Source organism: Xenopus laevis, chromosome 3L (assembly GCF_017654675.1).
Source record: "Xenopus laevis strain J_2021 chromosome 3L, Xenopus_laevis_v10.1, whole genome shotgun sequence".
Taxonomy (NCBI): Eukaryota; Metazoa; Chordata; class Amphibia; order Anura; family Pipidae; genus Xenopus; species Xenopus laevis.
Window position 1 is genome coordinate 66,732,741 of NC_054375.1, and position 21,394 is coordinate 66,754,134.

Below are 21,394 nucleotides of genomic sequence, written 5' to 3' on the forward strand. Positions count from 1 at the left end.
AGCACTAAAAAGAAAAACAAGGGGTGGAAGAGGAAGAAAGAGAATCAAAAGAAAAAGTAGAAGTTCCAACCACTAACCAACTCTACCCCAGCCTGTAAGTAACAATCTGGGTTAAAGGGGTTGTTCACCTTTGAGATAACTTGGTTTTAATTTTTTATTATTTGTGTTTTTTGTGTTATTTCGCTTCTTATTCAGCAGCTCTTAGATTTGCATCTCAAGCAATCTGGTAACTAGGGTCCAAATTACCCTAGGAACCATGCATTGATTTGAATAAGAGACTGGAATATAAACAGGAGAGGCCTGAATAGAAAGACGAGTAATACAAAGTAGCAATAGCAATACATTTGTAGCCTAACAGAGCATTTGTTTTTTTAGAAGGGAGTCAACGATGCCCATTCAAAGAGTCAGAAGAAAAAAGGCAAATAACTATAAAACTATGAAAAAAATAATAATGAAAACCAATAGAAAAGTTGCTTAGACTTGGCCATTCTATAACATACTAAAAGGTACCTTAAAGGTGAACCACCCGTTTAATTGACAGCTCTTAATGATGTATCAGATCTGCCAAGCATGTCTGAATTATATAGCACACTCTTATAGGTTTTAACCTTTACTGTCTTCAAAGGTTTGCAATTTTAAAAATGGCATGTTTGCCCTTCGTTCTGATATACTAAGAAGTTTGGCATATCTGCTACTCAACAAGTAATGCTGGTACATACACAAGGTGATCTAACATGTCATAGGGTAGGAGTACATCTGTTATGGATGTCTGTTTTAATACTCAAATAAAGCAGGATTTTACTTTAATCCGTACTTGTGGATTGTTTTTCTCAACCACTATATCCCTGGTACATACACGAGCCGATAGTCTCAGCCTCTAGAAGCTGAGCTGTACTCTACACCTGTTGTTTAATGGTATTTCCTCGACCGGAAGTGGCGCGCGAGAGACAAGCTGCATCCCGGAAGCATTCTTTTTGGCAAGCGACCCGGCCTGGGGCATGTAGCGGATAACGATGGGTTTGGTTTGCGCTTCTTTCTCTGCTGTGTGGGGCTGGGATGGGTTTTAGCCTTAGACACGGCCCGGGTTGTTTCCGTGACAGGAGGGATATATATACCGCTAGCAAGGTACGAAGAGAGCGCCACAGTTCCAAGCTTATCAAACCTGCACCTGATCAGGTACTTTGACCTGTTGTGTTTGTCTTTTGCTTATGGTTCAGCTTATACTTTTGCGCTGCTGCGAGAAGGCTTTATAACATCCAGGCTTTCTTATGTTCTATTCCTTTATAAACTTGCCAAGATCAATATTGTAACATGAATCCTTTTAGATCGTTGTTACATTACAGCATGTGTGTGTGCCATCACAGCTTTTGCCTGAAGCACTGCTTTGAGTGCCAAGGTTTAGTCAGTGTATACTTGTGCTCATCATAGTAATGATCCTCTCTCACACCCTCCTTCTCATTTTAGATTGTGAGCTCTATTATTATCATTATGGCTACTTTGTCAGTTGGGATTTCTATGTAATTTGTAAAAGTGGACTACATGCTATAGATGCACCGAATACAGGATTTGATTCAGGGTTCAACCTTTTTCAGCAGGATTCGGACGAATCCTTGTGCCTGGCAGAACCAAATCTGAATTTGCATATGTAAATAGGGACAAACAAGGAAGTAAAAATGTTTTCCCCATTTTTTCCTTCCCTGCCCCTAATTTGCATATACAAATTAAGCTGGCCATAGATGTTGAGATTTTTAAAAGATCAGATCCTGATCGTGAGACCACGATCTTCTCAGAACGATCGTACGATCGTACGAATTTACCATCAACTAAAAAGACCAATTTACCAGGAAAACAAAGGGGAGCTGCCTGCTTGGCCCTGCAAACATAGAGAGATTGCACTGGGACCGACAAAGATTTTTTGACCTGGCCGATCAATTTCCCGACAGATGTCGGCCGAAAAATCGTAAGATGTACGATCGTTCGAATACCACTAACCGCACGATAATTTCGAAGGATTGGTCGGGCTTCCCTAAAATCGGTCGTTCGGCAAGAAGAATCGTCGCGTCTATGGGGACCTTTAGGATTCTGTTTAGTATTCGACCAAATCTTTCACAAAGGATTCGAGGATTCAGACGATTTGGTGCATCCCATACTATATACTCTTCCATTGCGCAGCACTCCAAACTTTGTTGGCGCAATATACATATGTATTAATATAATACACAGATATATAGGGAAAAAACCTATTGGGATGTGCCATTCAGGGGCTCATTCATGAATGTAGCCACAACTGTGATTGCAAAGAATGGATGCAATTATTGCATGCAGTGCCTCCATTCATTTAAGTAACTTGGATCCAACTCCATGCACTCCAATAGTTAGCACCAGTGCATCTGTTCCACTTCTCTTCTGAATCTTTCATCAGTGTGCCTATTGACGCAGGGGGTCCCTGGATCTTCTGACACGTTCAAACTGGCAGTAACGCCTGCATTCCCTCAATGGGCCATGATAAAAATCAACTACAAGCATCATTATAAAGCCTAGCAATAATTACACAATAATTACTACTTTAAAAGTTGGGATGCAATTGTGTCCGATTTATTAAGATATGCACCCACCATTGTATTCCTTTTGATGCATATGGCAGCTTCCAACTTGTCCTTAATTGCATTTTAAATTGTGTTAAAGGAACAACACATGCACTGTTTCTCCGCTAGCACTCGAATTTATAAAAGAGCCCAAGAACAGAGGTATTCTCCCAAAATCTCATGCCAACTATCATTTAGGTTGCCCACTTGCCAACCACCACTCTGTGCCATCCCTGAAAGATCTGCCCTACATTTTGGAAATTGTTGCGCTACAATTAATCTGAGAGTGATGAATTCCCGTTGGTTGCTTCCCAGCAGGCCTGTTGGTTTTTTCAAGGATCCTGTTGGTTTCCAGTTTAGTATTGGCAATGAAAGGGTTGGATGATTAGCGTTTAACTTGCTAAAGCCATGCATGATTGACCCATATGATTTTACACAAGAAACACAAATTGTCTATTGATAGTGTGGAAATATTGTTAGCAAAAAGAATGTGAGCAGTCAGGCTACAAGGGTCACAAAAATAAAGAGAACTTTATTCAGGCTACATTAAAATAGTAAACATCTCCACCCATGGCATTTCATGCCCTACAGGCTCTTCCTCAAGAGCCACTGGTCCTAACAAGCACACAGGCAGACTATCATGGTTTCCTTTCAATCTGTGTAATCTGGTATGTCTGTTAAATAATGATATGGTATCCGTTATCCAGCAAGCTCTTAATTATGGACAGGATAATCCATATAGTCCATATTTTAAAATAAATTTCCTTTTTTCCAGTAATAATAAACAGTACCTTATACTTGATCCAAATTAAGAAATAATTAATCCTTATTGGAAGCTAAACCAGCCTATTGGGTTAATTTAATGTTTACATTATTTTCTAGTATACTTTAGGTACGAAGGTCCAAATTACAGAAAAATTTGTTATCCGGAAAACCCCAGGTTCTGAGCATTCTGGATAACAGATACCATACCCCAATACAAAGAATAATGCTAACAGGTCAAATTATATAAAAAAAAAATATAAAATAAAAAATTCTGGACCTTTAGTTCTCCTTTAAGGCCAGCCATCCAGTTCTATTTGCCTGTCAAATTGATTATTCCTAGTCATTCATTCTTTTCTCAATTGCACGATTCATCTGTTAAAAGATATATACTGCTTTTTTAGACAAGAGTTTGTCATATTATTAATTTTTAGGTAATCGGTTGAGTTGCTCTGATGCTGTTTATTCAAGACGAGTTGTACAAGGAATATGTGAAAATGATGATGAATATTGTCATTCTGTGTATGATCCTCTCCATATCTTTGTCCTTCTGGATGATTTCCATCACAGCAAGTACCTACTCTGGTAAGCATTATACTTATTACAGTTTTTACTGTTAAAGTAAAATATTTCAAAGAGACTAGCTTATGTACATAATGTAAAGGCGTGACTTTCTGTGCATATCTGCCTTAGCTCAAAGGATAACTGATTTGATAACTTTATCTATACTACCTTATTTAATCATAGAATACTTTTGCAAAGAAAATTAGTAGGGAAATAATAATAATAAATAATATATATTTTTTTTTTTAGTGAACACCACAGTGCATCCTTTATTTCTCCAGCATTTGCATCCATAAATGACCGCTCAAGTTTTCATGGTCAAGTTAAAGGGGACAATGTATCCCTTTTGTTCAATAAGAGTTTTGTTAATAGGGCTTGTGAGGAACATACTGCCACGAAAATTGGCTACAAGGGGTTAAATGCTCAGCCCTTCACCGACAGTGCACACAGATCAGGCAAACGGCAGATGCCCCAAAACATACCAACACTACGAAAATCTCAAATATTAAACTGCAAAGTCAACATAGTTAATATGCTAGTATAGTATTTATCACAAGCCTAATTCATTGAACTTATGTTGAACAAGTGGGTGTACTGCAACTTTAAAGTTTTTTGTAAAATATAGAATTTCTTATGCAAGTTTCCACAATAAGAATATATCATATATATTTGTTATATAGGGCTTTATACCAAAATTGTTTTATATTTATATTTTATTTTTTGCACAAATTCAACCGAGTTGGAAAGCCTCAAGTCTCTTGCACGTACCAATACCAGATATGTATAGTTTTATCAACATTTCTGAAATCTATAGATCAAAAACTCACAGCAACACTACAGTAGAATACGGCTTACTTTAGATTTTAGAGCCAAAAAATTCTGGAACATAGGTTTACCCCAGGAAACCATATATTTTTGAAAAGTACACATTCTGCTGAATCCAAAATGGGTTATGTCTTTCTACTCCTCATTGTCAAACATCAAAGCTTTTCTGAACTTTGTGGTTTAAATAAAAATTTGAGATATTGAAAAATCACCTCAAAACCAATTGCATGTTCTTATCTCCTGCATAGCATTAGGCATCAAGAAAAACATCCTAAATATGAGTGCCAAGGGTCTACTCCCCATTTGGCATATTATTACCAAAGTATCTGGCATTTAGAGACCCCAAATGACTGAAGGCTTTCCCAAAATTGGCAGTTTTGATTAAATACATGAACATCTCCTCAAAGCTTCCACATTCTAGCATATTATTTCACACCCTAAACATGACCCAAAACATCCTACAAATGAACACCAGGGGTCTACTGAACAATTTGATGGCCAGTATGCATAGGTTTACCAAACTATGTGGTGTACAGAGGCACCCAAATGGATGTATAGCAGATAAAATTGCAAGTGTTTCATAGCCTAATGCAAGCAGAGACCCTAACCTGGTTAGGGTGAGATGGGCTAAAAGAAGCCAAAAAGCCCTTCACGTGCAAAACATGCAGTTTGCATTGATGGCTCTGAACTATCATTCTGTATCTGTGCTATTAAAGCAGCTCTTCTAGATGCACAGTTGACCAACGGGACATAAAGCAGTGATTTGCATGTCTCTGCCCATAATGTCTTATGTGAGAGTTAAACTTACATTTTTTGGTGTTAAGGCAGTGCTATGTATATGGCACAACAAAAGTAAAAACCTTCTGTTTTCAGAAGGATTTTTTGCTGCATGTTTTGCATGTAAAGGTTTTTTTGGCTCCTTTTAGCCCGTCTCACCCTAACAAGGCTAGGTTCTCTGTTTTCAGAAGGCTTTATGCAGCCTAATACAAGGAAGGGCTGTCCTCCTTAAAGTCTCAACATTTCCCCCAGATTGCATTATTTTTACCTAATGACATGGATTACAAATATGTGGATAACTCTTATAAAACTGCAATTTTATTTCTGAACAGGTACATTGCGGCCTATCTCTCCATGGCGTTGGCTTGTATCTTTGCTGACCCCAATCATTATTGTATCCCATGGCATAAAGAAGAGGAGCTTGGATAGCAGTGGTGCTCTTGGAGGTATTCAGTTAGCAATTTTATTCCTATTCCTTTTCCATTTTGCCTGCATTGAAGTTTGCTTTTAGCATTATTTATTTATTTTACATTATTATGTGTATAAAATGTAAAACCCAATGCTTTAATGTGGCAGATAGTAATGGTAAATGGGCACAAAACAGTTGTTTTGTTGTGGCAGATATAACAGGATAGAATTGTTTTCTTTGTATGACTTCTGTAATGCTCATACACACTGTGAGCTTTCATCACCAGTAGGAGTAGGAAACCCTACGGTTCATACCACTTTAAAGACGGACTAAACATAACTTCACAAAGAAAACAAATATGGCAGCGTCACTGAAATATGTAAGGGGCTAAACAAATCACTTTGCCATAGATAGCATTCCCTTCTAGTTATAATAAACCTAATAGGTTTATGGTGTTTGTCATGTGGATAGTGTTTTTAACATACTTAATTTGCGTTTGGCATTCAAGTATAAAAAAAAAAACCGTGTCAACTTAGTAGAAAATTTAATAAAAAAGATATGTTCCAGATTTAGCAGGCTATTTGTTATGTCATGCAAAGGATCATATTAGGGATGTGCACAGCTAGCGGTTAAAATATTTCTTACTTCCTTGTTTGTCTGACAAAAAGTCACGTAATTTTAAAGGAGAACTAAAGCTTAACTAAAACTAGAAATGTTGTACATTATGTTTTGGACTTCTGTACCAGCCCAAGGCAACCACAGCCCTTTAACAGTGAAGATCTGTCCCTGCAGTAGCTCCCCATCTTCTTTTCTGCTGATTCACTGCACATGCTCTGGGCTGCTGTCACTTACTGAGCTTAGGGCCCACTCACAATATACAGTACTCCTAGAATGTCACAACATAAGGCTGATAAGTAATTAATAAAGATAATTACTACATGGCAGCACATAAACCAGTGCAACTATCATCAGAATTTAATAATCAGCCCTGTAGCATCATCCTATACTACAGACCAACCTCATTTTCTGCTTGATAATTTGCGACACACCCTAAGCTTAGCTTCTCAACAGCTGTTCAGAGCCCACTGAGCATGTGAGTGTCAGACACTTTCCAAGATGGTGACCCCCTGTGACAAGTTTGAAGTCCTGGATCATTTCTGCTATTGAGAAGCTGAAACTTTAGACTGGTGCAATATGTCCAGTATGTAATATTTGGCATTTTTAGCCATATTCATTTTTATGGTTTAATTTTCCTTTAAGTATTCGGATTTGGTTTGGCCAGGAACTTGAACTTGGCCGAATCCTGCTGAAAAAAGCTGAATCCAAGTCCTTGGGAGAACCAAATCCGAATTACATGACTTGGTGTCATACAAAGAAGGAAGTAAATAATTGCTTTCTGTTCACGAGGTTCTCTTTTGCTTTTCCTCTCCCTAATTTACATATTACAAAATTGTCAAGCACTCCGTGCTCCACTCGTAGTTAAAATAATAATTTTTTATTCCAGCTTGTTAAAACCAGCAAACATCCTGACGTAATATGTAATCATAGCATATGCCTTTTTGAATCCATTTACTGGAACTGACATTAATTGATTTACTCCAATTAATATTAGCTAAATTGCCAACAAACTATGTGTGTAATCAAGATAATCATTAACATATATTTCAGATATGCGATTTCGCTGAAAAACTTTAAAGTCCAATGCTTTCAGTAAGAGATAAAAGACTTCCGTTTCATCATAAGCATAATGCAACATTTTGTTTTTATTTATCTCTTATTTCATTACATGTTATATCAACAAACGAAGGAAACAGTAACATGAATCAGCGTAATTGATATAGCTGTTCATACTTATTTCATTATTTGTAACCCTCGTAATTCAAAATTGAATCAGGTGGTTTAGCTTAACTTTTAGGGGCCGATTTACTAAAATTCACATATTGTATTTTTTTTTCTGTAAAAATATGTGTGGGGGGGTTTTATTTGTAAAATGAGAGATTTATTAAGTGTAAAAACTATTAGAACCTTTAATACAAAACTTCACCAAGTGAAAGCAGTTGAGGTCCCATAGAGGTTTTTGAATTTTTTTCCTCTAATAATTGTACAAAAAACAATATTTTTAGAGATTTTACAGATATTCATATTTTTTTTGGATTGTTACCTTTTTTTTGTTCGCACTTTTTATATTCATATCTTTTAATAACTTTCATGGCATTTGTGGTTTTAGACAAATAGAATTTAATTGTGTTTTCAAAAAGCTCTAGCAATTCAACCTCTAATAAAGGGCTAATTCTGAGCAACTTTTCAATTGGCAAATAATTTAAAAACTATTAAAAAATAAACCATGAAGACTGTCTTCTTATGACGCTTTCAATTGGGGGTCACTAGCCCCATCTAAGGGAACATATGATCTGTAAATCTACACATTTAGGGTCATATTTATCAAGGATTGAATTTCGAATTGAAAAAACTTCGAAATTCGAATTCAAAAAGACCATCCAAAATTAAGTATATTGTTCTCCACATCATACTAAAAGTTAATTTAAAGGGGTGTTCACCTTCCAACACTTTTTTCAGTTCATATGGTTTCAGATTGTTCACCAGAAATATAGACTTTTTCCAATTATTTTCTATGTTTTTCTGATATAGAAGTGTAAAGCTGACCATAGACGTGCAGATTACAGCATATGTCAGACTGATCGTCCGTGCCAATCTTCTGAACTGCAACTAACCATTCAGATTAATATAAAGTAGTAAAGAAAACAAATCACACAATGCTTAGGCCATTAATTGACAGATAGCAATTGTACAAAAGTCGTTTCGTGCAATTGTATCTTTGCGTCTATGGCCAGCTAATTTTTCACCTTGCTAAAGCTGCTCGGGAGGGGTTCACGGACTCTCTAAACTGTTCTAAATTGATACATTTAGTTGATACATTTCTTTTCTTTGGCCCTGCTGAGCAGAATCCCTGCGTTTCATTAAAAGCAGACGTTAGAATTGATACAATAGTTGCTAATACTCCAGATAAGCTACTGAAAAATGTATCAACTAAATGTTGCAAAATTGTAACCGCATAGTAACATAGAATCTACACCTGAATTACTGAGCTGTCAAACTCAAACACCAGAGACTGGTTTTGTAAAAACTGTTAAAAATGGAAAGCAATCGAAAAACATTTTTCTGGAGAACAACTTTTGGATCTGAAAACAACTCAACTGAAAAAGTTTTTGGAAGGTGAACAGCCAATTTAAAGATGAACAACACCTTTCACATGACAAGTGAAAGGATTAGGATTTCTGTTTTTGTCAAAGGCATTATTTTGCAAAAGTACTATTTCATATTTTAAAATCTTAATTTAATAATTTGGGCTACATTTGGCATCATTATTACTCATTATTAGTGTAAGTATGTGACGCAGCACTGTACAATAATTTATATCAAAGGGGTTTCACCATCACGATCAATAAACCATGGTTACAGAATACAAATAGAATCCGAGGATCCTGCTCACAAGAACTTTCAGTCTCAAGATCATAAACTCATCAACATGGTTGTGCAGGCTTTTGTCTCCGTGATTGGGTTTCTGATTTTGAAAAGTAAATTGCTTCTTAGGTTGCTTCTGTTCAAATAATACTGCTAGTACAAAAAAAATCTAAAATTTGCCTTGCAGGACTGCTGGTCGGATTCATCCTCACTATAGCCAACTATAGCTTTTTCTCAGCCTTGCTGGCTTTCTTCTTCATTTCTTCTAAACTCACTAAATGGAGAGGTGAAGTTAAGAAATGTTATGACTCAGAATATAAAGAAGGTAAGTATTTAATTCTCCTTTGTATTCGCAAAGCAACTTGTATTAATGTAGTCTGTTTGATGATTTCAAACTTTTAATATACCTGTACTCAAGATCATTTTTTTTTTTGCTCAAGATATGTTTTATTGAGAACAGCATATTTTGAACAGTTACACACTGAACAGTGCACAATTGTATTGTAATGGTACATAATACAAGTTTACAATTGTATAACATCACTTTTTACGATCCTTATCATTACATTACTTTACCATTGTATCAAAGTAGCCTGCACATGTATTAAATATACATTTAGCTAACCACCAAAAGCGAGGGTCTGGGGACATGGATCCCTGTGGGTTACCTTGATCAATTTGTGTATCTAGCCACAATTGCCAGCTTCCCTACCTGCTTTGGATTTGACCTTTCCTGGTAAATACAAATTTTTCTTTGTTACATATGGAGGTAACTGCTTGGAGCCAGTCTGCAATGGCCGGAGGGAACTACATTTCCAGTTTAATGTTATTTGATGCCTGGCATGGAATAGGACCTTTGAAACCAGCTGTCTAAGTGCCACTGGTACATCATTTTTAATCCCAATGTCTGGCAGAGTAGTGCCTGTTAGTTTAGATAAGTGCCTTATAATTATTCCCTAGTGTTGCTGTAGGCTGTGCTTCACTATTGGCTGGATTCCACGCGGGAGAGACATTGGGGTACTTCTTATTATTTAATTTAGCTATTGTGTAGTATGCTCTGTGTACCATGTACAGTTGTAATAGTCTTTGTAACTGAGGGAGATGTGCAGGGGCTTGCAAGGCCTTTTTCCATCAGTTGCAGGTCCTTCTCCCAGGCATCCCTGCCTTTGATATGGTTATTGTTAACAAGGGATTTCAGTAGCCTTTGGAGGGATTTCAGTGGGAGGAAGCTAACCTGATGGGTTTGTGCTTCGTTTGTCATCTCAAGGCACTACTAACTTGCAAATATACAAGCCATTGTGTGTTAATAAGTTATGTTGAGATTTCAGTGTAGCAAAGTTTTTAGGTGAGCCGTGTGTACACGCATCTGAGATGGTTGTGATCCCATTAGTTAACCAGCACCTTGCTTGAGAATATGAGCCAGATGCGGGAATACCACATTGTTCCTATGCAGTATATTGATTGAAGGCCATTAGGGTCTGGCCACACAAGCAGATTCGGGGAGATTAGTCTCCCCAGTTACAAATCTCCTCTTCTTCCTCCTCCTCTTCTTCTTCTGCCTGCCCTCTGCCGGCTAAAATTCAAATCGCCTCACAAGGAAACGTCTGGCGACTTTGGAAATCGAAGCGCTGCAAGTGCATTACCGCAGGTGATTTTTATTTTAGCTGGCGGAGGGCAGGGGGAAGGCAGTTTTGGGGAGATTGTCGCCCGAAGAAGAGGAGATTTGTAGCTGGGGCGACTAATCTCCCCGAATTTGCTTGTGTGGCCAGACCCTTAAAAAGTGGACTTTTTGCAGAAATACGGAACTCTTTAAGAATTTGCTTGAGAAAGGGCCATGCTGCTAACTTTATTTTTTTTAATACAGGTATGGGGTCTGTTATCCGGAAACTCAATATCCAGAAATTGCTCCGAATTACGGAAAGGTTGTCTGCCATAGACTCCATTATAATAAAATAATCCAAATTTTTAACAATGATTTCCTTTTTCTGTGTAATAATAAAAAGTACCCGAGCATTCTGGATAACAGGTCCCATACCTGTATTGTGCAATTATTCTTTACTAAAAGCATATTAAAATGCTCCTTTACTGCATCGCTTCAAGATATTTTCTTAAAGTACTTGTATATCATCTACTGCATTATATTAAGATCATAAACTCCTTTAAATCTAAGATTTTTCGCAGTTCCACACAGGCTCTGATTTTGTCTTTACATCGTTTGGCTGCAGTCCACTGGCTAAAGTAAAATTAGGAAATCCATTGTACATAACGCTCTCTGTTAATAAGTAACTCCAAAGACTGTGCAATTTCAACTAAATGTTTTATTTGTTTAAATGTTAAATTTATTATGAAAGAAATGTTAATTTGAACAGGTATATGTAACTGTTCTATGACAAACATCTTTTTTTGTTTACGCTTTACAAGGCTGAATTTGACATAATGTCTTTGGTCTTAATGGTCCTTACTATAATTTCTTAATTTAACCCAATATCATTATGTAATACCAGAGATGTTCAGGTATGGGACCTGTTATCCAGAATGCTTGGCATCTGTGTTTATCCGGATAACCGATCTTTCTGTAATTTGGATCTTCGTACCTTGTTTGCTAGAAAATCATGTAAACATTAAATAAACCTAATAGGCTGGTTTTGCTTCCAATACGGATTAATTATATCTTAGTTGGGATCAAGTACAAGCTACTGTTTTATTATCACAAAGAAAAAGGAAATCCTTTTTTTAAAAATTGATTATTTCGATAAAATGGAGTCTATGGGAGATACCTTCCCGTAATTGAGAGCTTTCTGAAAAATGGATACCATACCTGTACCTTGCTTTGCCTCATACAGGCATTATATGGCAACCTTGTGTTTACTGAGATAATAGGAAGTTGTAGGTTAAAGGAACAGTAACACCATAAAATAAGTGTTTGAATGGAATGACAATATAATGTAATGTTGCCCTGCAATGGTTAAACTGGTGTGTTTGCTTCAGAAACACAACTATAGTTGCTGCTGTGTAGCCATTCAAGCACAGTATACTCCGTAGATAAATAATTTCTGAAGAATCCTACTGTATATTACAGAACGTATCTGTTATCTGCCTTTTCTCTTTTTCAAGCTTTGAATGGCTGCTCCCATGCCTACACAGCAGCTTGTTTATATAAACTATAGTAGTGCAAAAACACAAGTTGTACCAGTGCAGTGCAATCAGTACATTATATTTTCATTATTTTAATATTTAATTTTTTGGTGTTACTGGTTTTATTTTTACCATCTTTTTTAAATGTATGTAACCATGGTTAGTAAAAAAAAAAAAAACTTTCTTTTTCAGGAGGACAAAGGAATTGGGTTCAGGTGTTCTGCAATGGTGGCCTCCCTGCTGAATTAGCTCTGCTCTACATGATAGAAAATGGACCTGGAGAAATACCTATAGATTTTTCCAAAGAGTACACTGCATCTTGGATGTGTTTGTCCCTCCTGGGTGCTCTGTCATGTTCTGCTGGAGATACATGGGCTTCTGAGATAGGCCCAGTACTTAGCAAAAGTGCTCCTAGATTGATAACAACCTGGGAAAAGGTACCAGTAGGTAAGCTCTTTGGTCTCACCAAACATTTGATTTCTTCTGTAAAATAAAGTTTGATTTCCTCTTTATTAGCAGTTCAGGTTTTTGTTAAGCCATAATTATTGATTCTATTGTCTTTATTGTACAGTGTCTGTACATAATTTTTTTGGTAGAAGCAATAAATTACATTATACTTCTCTTTATCAACACCTAATTACTACTAAAACTGTTGTAGCCTAAACAGCTTATAATAAGCTGAAACGTGCTTATGAGAATGTCTAGTATGACCAATAAGTTATGTATAACAATCCACTTAGATCGGTTTTACATTTTTAAAGTAAAGCAAGGTCCTTGCTATAGGGAGCAATATCTATGAATTTATACATATATTTCTTTCTTTCTTTCTTTGTAGGAACCAATGGAGGTGTTACTCCAATAGGTCTGATTTCAAGCCTTCTTGGTGGCATAAGTGTGGGTGTAGCGTATTTTGTTACACAACTTGTTTTTGTAGATGATTTGGAAATCGCCGCCCCTCAGTGGCCCATCGTCATATATGGTGGAATGGCTGGTTTACTTGGATCTTTAATAGACTCCTATCTAGGAGCTATAATGCAATATTCAGGTATATTTAAAACTTCTTTCCATATTTGCCATATGATGCATTGTTTTAGTATTAATACAGACGGAAATCTTCCACCAAAAACCAACAGTGTTGTGTATGCATGTGTGTATAGCTCTAAAAAGTGTGTTAATTTGTGTATGTGAGTAAATGTGTGCAAAAGAAAATAAAGCCAGGAAAGGAAAAAAAAAGCTACCTTTAGTAAAGTGTGTATGTCTAAATGCATGTAGGTTTGTGTATATGTGTAAAGGAAGGGCACTTACCATTTCGTGTGCGTGTGGGGTCCTTGGCAGCGTTGTTGGGTCCAGGATCACAGAGTCTGTGCAGCAGTTCTGCTCCTGCTGCGGTGAGGAGGCAAAAGGCATATATTTCCATGTGTAAGTTAAGGGGTTTTATTCCCCTTGTTCAGCATTTCCATGACTTTTGATATTTCTTGTACTATGAAAAGTACTTTCAGTTTCCAACCTACAGGTTTTTTTGTTCAGTTAAATTGGGGGAATAGAAGGTAGTCAGGCAAATTATTATTCCCCTGATAAAACCCAAGTACCTGTATAATAAACTCCTCCTACTTATTTGTAAACCCAAGATTCAGTTGGGGCAAAGAAGCTTGTATACAGAGAGCATGTTCCTATTTTTATTAGGATGCCATACATCTGTTGTGGCACTGTATAGGAATATTTGTCAGGATATGTTTCACAGTAACTGAAACACTTGTAAAGTTTGTGTTTGGGACCTTAGGTCAGTGGTGTTCAATTCACCCCTTTGGGATCCAGCTATTGTTTAGGGTTTCTCTTAGGGTAAGGGCATACCTAGAAAATCGGGGAGATTTAGTCGCAATCGCATCTTCTTTGGGGCGACTAATCTCACCAAACTGCTCCCCTCACGAGTGAACTTCGGGCGACTTCTGAAATCGAAGCACCGCAAGTGCATTGGCGCAGGCGTTTTTTCATTGAAGCAGGCGGAAGACACAGGAAGCAGTTCGGGCTACTAAATCTCCCCGAATCTCCAGGTGTGCCCTTAGCTGATCATAAGGTTACTGATAAGAGAGGATTTCTAGATCAACAAATCAGTGCTCATCTTAACGCTAATGAACCTTTAAAGTGATTGCCATGATTTTTATGGTGTCGTTTTTTATTTCTACATTACATTGTTTACACTGCAAATAATTCACTCTACCATATAAAATTTAATTCCTGAAACGGTAAGTGCAGCAGGTTGGGGATAACATAGGGAGCTGTATTTAATATAGGTTGGAACTGCTGGCCAAGGGAAGGGAATCGGCAGCCCCATGCCTTTTCAGGAAACAAAATAATGCTAATTGTGTTGCAGGTTTTAGTTTTACTTTATCAAAATGCATCCGTTGAGTGTGTTCTACTAGATTACATTTCCTTTTGTTGCCTATTGTGAATATATGAAGTCTTTTTTAGCATGAGGAGTGCCATTTCTCTATTTCACATTTGTTGGCTGATTTAATTTCACAAGCAAAATACAAGAAAAAAAGTTCAAAAAGAAATGCAGACAACAGATGTATACTCCAACCAGGGACTCCCTCAGGGACACAAAATGAAACGTGCTTGGTGAGACTTTAAATAACCCAGTACAAAATGGAACCAAAAATTATGACTTTATCGATGATACAGAAAACACAGTAAGATAAATGCATAAACAATCTGAAAGATTTATTAGGCACCAAAAACTCCAATTAAAACTTTGGCATCTAAAAGCTGCCGAGTTCATGTAGAAGTCAATGGAAATTGCCCTAGGATAAACGTAAGTGATTTTTTTTTCCTTTTTTTTTATTTTTGGAATTTTGTTGAGGGTGTGTAGACCCATTGAAAATGATTGGTAGAATACAAATTCAATGTAGTAAATCATATTTTTTTTTTTTTACTATAGAATTTTGTAATAAATAAGCAAACATTCGTGTTTAGTAAATAAAAATTCAGAGTTTTTACGAATTCGAACTTTGATAAATAAGCCTCCCCATGCCAGTTCAGTTTTCCAGTCATTTACAGCTCCACTAAACCACCACCAGTTACCGAAAGAACATTGGGCAATTTGTAATTATATAGTCAATTGTAATGTAACGTTATTATCAGTGTTAAAAATAAGTAAATAAACGTATGAAATAGAGAGACGTACAGGTCCTGGCAGACCTAGGTGCTAACCAGCAAAGCTACAATAGCAGCCTTACCTCAAGCATAAAATGAATCACCATCTGCCGTTATCGGAACACAAACGTTAGTAGGACCACAATGGCCTGGGTGAGGTTGATGCTAAGCAGAATGTCAAATAATAAGTTTGTCAACCTTATCTTTATAAGTTTGATCAATCTTTTTATTGGTTTAGTTGCCAATGTCTGCTCTCATTCCAGCTCTTCTATGTCTGTTTTGAAGATGGGTTCCCAAACCTTTACCCCATATTAAAGATATGGGCCAAACAAAGGTTTATACTGAGGTAGAATTACTGTATGCTTGCATCCCTTATTATATTATGTAAACTTGTTAGCTTATGTAACCTCTGCCTGGCAATGGTGATGCAGATAAATGTGGCTAATATGATTTTACATTATTTTCATAGCTTATTTACCTCTGTATAGTTGCATGATTCTATCCACAGTGAACTTCTATTTCTGTCTTTTCTTAAAATGATTTCTGTAGTAGGTTAATGTCGCTCTGATTAAAATTCTTTATGAAGCAGGTGTTAAAAATAGCAATATCAAAATATCGCTTTTCGCAGATGTCCTCCTAACACTTGGTAACCCGCGGGTGTCCTTACCCAATTTACACAACACCCTTTCGGATTATAGTAGAATAGCAGGATATAAAATAAATTGGGCAAAATCGGAGGCACTCTTGTTCCACACTGAGGGAAATGTACGGAGGGCACTCCAAGACAGTTTTCCTTACAAATGGCAAAAATCCTATATAAGCTATCTAGGAATTAAATTAACGCCTCATTATCACCAATTGTTACATGCAAATTTCTCCCCTATGGTGAAACAAATTACAAAAGATTTGCAGGATTGGACACAGCATCACATCTCATGGCTCGGGCGCATTGCAGCTATTAAAATGACCATACTCCCTAAGCTACTATACATGTTTGAAACTATCCCACTCCATATTCCACTTTCTCAACTGGGTCATATACAAAAACTGATATTTAAGTTTATCTGGGGCTCGACGAAAGCTAGATTTTCACGTTCAATACTTGTGGCAGGGAGAAATCAGGGTGGTCTCGCTGTGCCTGATATTGGTAAATACTATGAGGCTTCCCATCTACGTCAAACCCTGGCTTGGCTCCAAGCTTCGCCATCCACTAAATGGGCCCAATTAGAGGCCACTTGGATTTCCCCCTTTCATATTAGTAACTTGATTTTACCAGATAAACCCAAGCTGCAACTTTCTGATTTGGCCCCGAAACCTATGAAATTTACTTACACTATCTGGAGGCATTGCCAGAGGAAATATGGGATTAGCAAACATCCATCGGCCCTAACAATACTTAGAGGGAACCCTGATTTCCACCCTGGACAGCTACAAACATTCCAATCTCACTGGGAAGCTTATAACTTTGTGAGACTTATCGATTTCATAAATCCACTTAGTCGGAGGTTGTATACTTACCAGGAACTAACCAATAAATGTAACTGAGAGTCAGGAAAGGAGATGGAATTTCTCCAAATCAAACACTACATCACCACACTCCTTGGGCAACAATCCCAGCCGCAACTTACCCCATTTGAAAAAATTCTGGGAGTCTCCTTTCCTTATAAGGGTTTAATTTCACAGTTGTATGCGTTAATGAACGCCCTACCTGATGATCCCTTTCCTGCTCATACATACATGCATTATTGGGACTCGGTTTGGGATCATGGTTTTCCTATATCCCAATGGAGCAAAATGTGGGAGAACGCTCGTACGATAACAACATGTGTCCAACAAAAAGAAAGTGTTTATAAAGTTATGATGAGGTGGTACTTAACCCCTGATAGACTCTCCAAAATGTACCCACAAAGCAGTCCCTTATGCTGGAGAGGATGTAGCCACAAAGGTACGCTACATCATATTCTCTGGGCTTGTCCCAAACTGACAAAGTTCTGGCAGGATGTTGTGAACCTGATAATAGCGGTCTTTAATTCCCCAATGAATATTACAATGCCTCACTTGCTATTAGCCCTACCTATCCCCAGATTGAAAAAAGCAGCCCAGAAGTGGGTTAATCAGATATCCACAGTAGCCAGACTGGCAATTACCTCCAAATGGAAGACTCCAATAATCCCCACCATCCAAGAAATAACTCTTAGACTAGAAAGCAACAAGAAGTTTGAGGAAATGACTGCCCGCATCAATAATACGTTAGATTTGCATAGCAATATCTGGGGCAACTGGGACCATTACATGTTGACTAGAACCGATTGCTCTTAAATTTTTCGGTAATTATTGATAGGCTACAGCTATGATATATGTCCGCGAGCTTCAACTCCCCCCTCCCTCTGTTTTTTTTTTTTTTTTTTTTTTTTTTTTTTCCCTCCCTTGTTTCTCCTTATGCAATTGTTGTACTGCCTTACAATTACTGTTGAATCCAATACTTAGACGTAGTCTATTGCTATACTTAGAGGTTTTGGATGGAACAGCTTGCACTCTATGAAATGTTGATGTACCTCTTACTCTGTTTTGTCTGCTTGTTTATTTTGAAAATTAATAAAAATGTAAGTTACAAAAAAAAAAAAAAAAAATAGCAATATCTGCAGTTAAAAGTTGCAGTTCTATTCATAGTATATACAGTATCTATATATGCAGTTAAAACAAAGTTTATTGAGTCTCCATATCGACACGTTTCGGACATGGGACCGTCATCCGGATAGATCCCATATGGACCGAAATGCGTCGATATGGAGACTGAATAAACGTTGTTAACTTTTTTTGTGAAAACCTTAGTGCCGTGAGTGCTTTCTACTATTGGACTCTATATTATTTGCTCAGCACTCGGCCAGTGTCAAAGTGAGTGGTTAGTGCCGATTTCGAGTGAATATATATTAGCAGTGTCAGCAATCTGGTTGCTAGGGTCCAAATTACCCTAGGAACCATGCATTGCTTTGAATAAGAATATGGAATATTAATAGGGGAAGGTCGGAAAAGAAAGATGAGTAATAAAAAGTAGCAATAACAATAAATGTGTAATTTAAGAGAGGATTTGTTTTTAGATGGGGCCAGTGACCCCCTTTTGAATGATAGAAAGAGTCAGGATAAGAAGGCAAATAATTCATAAACTATAAATATTGAAGACCAATTGAAAATTTGCTTAGAATTAGCCATTCTATAACATACTAAAAGTTAACGTGAAGGTGAAGCACCCCTTTAAAGCTATCTAATGTGTTAGCCAGTACGACTGATTCAGGGAGAGATTTCCAAATCTTCACAGCTGTCACTGTAAAAAAAACCTCTACCGAATATGTAGACTGGACCTCCTTTCTTCTAATAGAAATGGGTGCCCTTATGTCAGCTGCAAGGACCTACTGGTAAATAAAGCATTTGACAGATTATAATACAGAAGGCACCGCCCAGCGATTATAAATTGCAGTCTCCTTTTAAACTTCTCTGTGGGGTGGAGGTGTTTTGACTACATCAGAGCATTCTTCAGAAGTCCGTGAAATGAGACAAAAGTCGACCCGCACCAGGCCCTTACCTGCCTGCTCCCAACCCAGCTTGTCACTTATATTTATAGACCCACGCCTATGCCTATAAATAGAGGCTGCCAGAAGTGAAAGCTGGGCAGAGGAAGGTCAGTGGCATGGGGCAGAAGGGAAAGTGCAGCCTGAACCCGCCTTTAAATCAAGTGCGAATGTCGGCCTGACCTGTGGGTAAGCCCCAAAGGTCCCGCAGGTTTTGGCCAGGCCCACACATTACTAATTACTACATTACTAATGGGTTGTGTAAATGGTGTAATACATTTTGGCAATTTGCAAAACTACCATGGGGAATGAATACCTCACCATGACCTTGATTTGCTAACCATTAATAATGCTTTTCAGATCATAACTGGTTTTCATATTCGCACAACATAAAATGTGTAAATCTCAGCATGCAAATCTTAGAATGTGGATTGCGTTTAAAAATTGTTAGATTGAATTAATTCCTATATCATTTACCTACCAACATTCTTGTCATTGCTTCCTTATTTTTTTCTTTTAGGTTATGATGAAAGCACTGGTAAGATTGTCAATCACCCAACAAAAGATGCAAAATTTATTTGTGGGAAGCCAATATTGGACAATAATGCAGTGAATCTTTTCTCATCAATTCTTATTGCTCTGCTGCTTCCAACTGCTGCTTGGAGTTTTTGGCCGAGACTTTAAAAAGTGGGGAAACTACTATTTTGTAATACTTAATTATTCAAAGATACATATTGTTTAGCAGGCTTGCACTTAATTATTGATGTTTTCTTTTATTGTAGCAATTATTGAGTACAGTTTTTTTAAAAATGTGAACAAATACACTTTTAAAATGTAGAGAATTCAGTTTGAAAAAAATGAACCTTTTTCCCCCTCAAAAAAGATTTTCTTTCCAACTTTACTCCATGGATTTCTGACATCTCCCTAATTGCACAGTAATTTGTTTGGAGAGTTTTAACACTTTATTTGTGTATAATGAACAAGATACGAACTTGGAGTTTATCAGATTGTGAAGTCTACATGGTTGATAACACACTAATAAATTATGTACTCGACATTTATTTAAGGGCAGAGTTCGCAAAATTCCTTTTACATCTTTATTGAAACATCTCACATATGTGAATAGTCAGGAATGTTTTTCACTGCTTTTTCTTGAGTATTTATCATTTGCCGCATGAGGTTTCTTAAGTGAAAAATCTTGGAAATTTCTCATGCGTTGGGTTATATTTATCGTTGATTGAAACTAGAGCTTGCCACAATTGAGCACTGTGAAATTATGCCACACACTATCACTGTGAAATTATGCCACACACTATTGCTATGGGATTTTTCAAGCAATATTTGTCAAGGGGTGAACGCTAAGCTTCATCCATTGATAAATATGCTCCCAACAATCCCTTTGAAATAGAGAGTGGTGGAATTTCACTCTGGTGAACTGTGGCAATCTCTAGTTTTACTTTTTAATAAATGCCCTTTTGTGTCTTGAGAAAGCAGAGTGATAGCAAGAATTCCATTCAAACACATGCTGCTGTGTCTTTTGGTTTCAGCTCCCATACAAAAAAAGGATACAAAAAGGCACTCGAGGGCCCTGCTTAAGGGCATCTCCTGGATGCTTATATGGTAATAAAACATTTTTGCAAAAAAAAAAAAAAAAAGAAAAAGCTCTTCCACTGAATACTTTCCTACATTACACACATTCATGTTATATCATGATGCTACTTCCCCCAACACCATTGCACATTAGATGATTGGTACACAGCATTCTGGAGTATTTTTTGCAAATTCCTCCAGGCAGATTTTTAGCTGGGTTATTTTGGTTAGTTTGATTCGTACTCATTTCCATTTACAAGCAGTGCAGCGATTTCACAAATGAATTGAGATCAGAACACTGACTGAGCCATTGTAGGACATTCACTTTTGTTCTGCAGCCGCTCTGTTACTTTGGCTTTTTTGTTTAGAATCATTGTCCTGTCTGAGAGATGGACAGGTTTTTTTTATTTATTTTTTTTACTTTTTCAGGCTAACAATACACTGGGGTATTTGACTGTATTTTGCATTATCCATTCTTCCTTTTATATGATCAATATACCCAGTACATGCTAACGAATAGCAGGATGATTCTAGTACAGGTATAG

At 37.1% G+C, this 21,394-nt stretch overlaps 1 protein-coding gene across 1 annotated transcript; it reads left to right on the forward strand.

The window, feature by feature from the left end:
• Window positions 1-979: 979 nt before the first annotated feature.
• On the forward strand, window positions 980-20,320 carry tmem19.L (transmembrane protein 19 L homeolog; the record flags this gene model as incomplete). The annotated part of the gene is given in 7 exon segments (NM_001091565.1): window positions 980-1,176; window positions 3,782-3,932; window positions 5,846-5,959; window positions 9,593-9,730; window positions 12,733-12,987; window positions 13,376-13,585; window positions 19,780-20,320. Coding segments are annotated over 6 exon segments (1,011 nt in total). The 3' UTR covers window positions 19,944-20,320.
• Window positions 20,321-21,394: the final 1,074 nt, after the last annotated feature.